This window comes from Sinocyclocheilus anshuiensis, unplaced genomic scaffold (genome assembly GCF_001515605.1).
Source record: "Sinocyclocheilus anshuiensis isolate Anshui unplaced genomic scaffold, SAMN03320099.WGS_v1.1 scaffold1286, whole genome shotgun sequence".
Taxonomy (NCBI): domain Eukaryota; kingdom Metazoa; phylum Chordata; class Actinopteri; order Cypriniformes; family Cyprinidae; genus Sinocyclocheilus; species Sinocyclocheilus anshuiensis.
In genome coordinates, this window is record NW_015554223.1 from 696572 (window position 1) to 698972 (window position 2401).

At 33.3% G+C, this 2401-nt stretch overlaps 1 protein-coding gene across 1 annotated transcript in view; it reads left to right on the forward strand.

The window, feature by feature from the left end:
* Positions 1-1538: 1538 nt before the first annotated feature.
* Positions 1539-2401, forward strand: part of LOC107671189 (protein ABHD16A-like) — a 12854-nt gene continuing 11991 nt past the window's right edge. Inside the window, exon 1 of the mRNA XM_016464075.1 lies at positions 1539-1723. Within this exon, the coding sequence (XP_016319561.1) occupies positions 1622-1723 (102 nt within the window). The 5' untranslated portion in view covers positions 1539-1621. The remainder of the gene's footprint in view (positions 1724-2401) is intronic.

Genomic DNA, 2401 nt, shown 5'->3' on the forward strand with positions numbered 1-2401 from the left:
GACTGATTATTATCTTACACTTTTTCATAGGGTTAGTTTTGTAGTTATAATCATGAGAGAGCTAAATCATAAAAGATTTTAAGTGGCCAATGTAAAATATTAATGCTTACATAGCTCTTAATTGCAATACTGAACCGTTATTTGCTTAATAAACATACTTTTGTCGCCTGTATTTTCTGTTCTGATAACTAATGGGAAAAAACTGTCTGTTCCTTGATTAAACCACTTCATACCAGTCATCTCACGATGACCATGGGATACTGATATTACAGTTGTCTCTAGCTGGAGACTCAATCGGGTTACAAAAAATGACGTCAGGAAACGACACTGGCCATTTCTTTGGGTCGTTTGTAAAGTCACAGATACTGTATGGACAATACAGCTCAGTTTTTTATGTATCTTGCTCTGTTGAACAGCAAAAGTGACTTTACGTAGGTCATACTGGATTTACACCATGCATTTCCTGTCAGCGGGAAAGCCGCGCCCCCAGCTATCACATGACCCCGACCAAGTCCATGGTTGACACCCTCTCATTAGCATGTTGCGCAGAGGAAAAATAAATGTGGAACTACATTCAGAAATAAATGAGTGATCAAAGGAAAATATTTAGGATGAGTTTAGCATTTCCTTAAACATTTTCCATTTGTCCACCAATTTATTTTATTTATTTGCCTACTTTAATCATGTTTAATTATTTCTATATGTATTTAAACAAGAATTTGTGTATTTATACACACATTTATTTATTTATTTGCATATTTATTTATTTATTTCTGTATTTATTTATTTATTGTTTTTGCAGGTTTCGACCTCCATAATAATTGGCCCTGACTCAATAATGAAATATTTATCCACAACACAATTATAAAAATGGAATATAAAATATTTATGTAAAAAAATATAATTATTATTTGTTAAATATAATTATTATTTGTTATAAAATACTGTTTGTTTATAATAAAAAAATGTATTCAGTGTCAAAAATAAGTAGCCTACATCATACGTATATCAAGAAATAAAAATATCAGGACATGTTTCAGCAAAAATAATTAAATAATTGATTAATCGATCAATTGATTGATAATTTAAAAAAAATATATGATGTGAGCCAATAAATAAAACTTAATACGTTATTTATGATCAAATTTCATGTATTGATTGCAACATTTGATATAGCCTACATTTTATACATTTATTTATTATAAAATATTTGTTTATAATGCAACTATTTATTCAATGTCAAAATTAAGTAAATTAACAGATCATAAAATAAACATATAATGATATGTTTCAGCAAAATGCAATGAGAATAATAAATACGATAAATTCAATTTTGAGCCTTATTTACGATCGCATTTTATTTATGGATTGCAACATTTTATGATATATTTATTTTCTTATGGTGCATTTATGTATTATTATTTGATTAATTTATGTATTATTTGATTAATTTTGTCTGTTATATTCCCTCATAAAACGCATCTCTTTTTTCATTGAACACATGCATCGAATGCATTGAACACCTGAAGCCGCGGCTGTTTAGTGGTTTTCTTTTTCGCATTCGCTGCTGTAGTACCTGAGTGATCATCACAGGCCGCCGTAGTTCCTGACCGAGGTGAGAATGGCCGGCTGGATGTTGCTCCGGTGTCTTTTCGGGCCCAATCTACAGCGGATCCACCGCTCACCGGACCAGACACGTACTGACGGCAGAACACCCCGCAGGGTACGACTCTTTCATCCCCTTTAGACAGATCCATAGCCTTAAAACACTGCCGAGATCAGTCTCGCAAGAGTGTGCGGAAGTGCATTATTGTGCTATTGGCGGAGTCTCAAATCCAAGTGAGCTGCCTATCTAGACAGCATTTGACCAACAAATGCGATTTGATTTAATCGGAACGTTCGAAATGAGCTCAAATGGTGTCTTAAAACAGTGTCTAGATAGGCAGCTCTCTCTGTTGTGAGACAGCCATTGACAGAGAGCTGTTTGCTAACTGAAGTGAGCTTATCTCTCGTGGTCGAGTGACAGGGCAGGCTACCATCTGTCATGAGGAGCACAACCATAACAACACTATTAGCGCACTCATGCGTCGAATTAGTGCGTTTTTATTCTGTTTCTATTTGGGTTAGACATCAGACATTTGTCATTGTTATGAATCATAGGCTGTTGCAATAATAACTGAATGAGTAACGTTAATCTTTCTCTTACCCCCTTCACAGAGAAACAGCTCAGTAGTCTCACACATGAATCTACCCTTTAAAATACCATAGAATGCTTTTTTGTTTTTACTACTGTAAAACCATTAATGCACTGTATGTAACTGTAGGTTCTCCCTCAAAAATGTAAGCTTATTTCTATCATTTTGTTTATATATATATATATATATATATATATATATATATA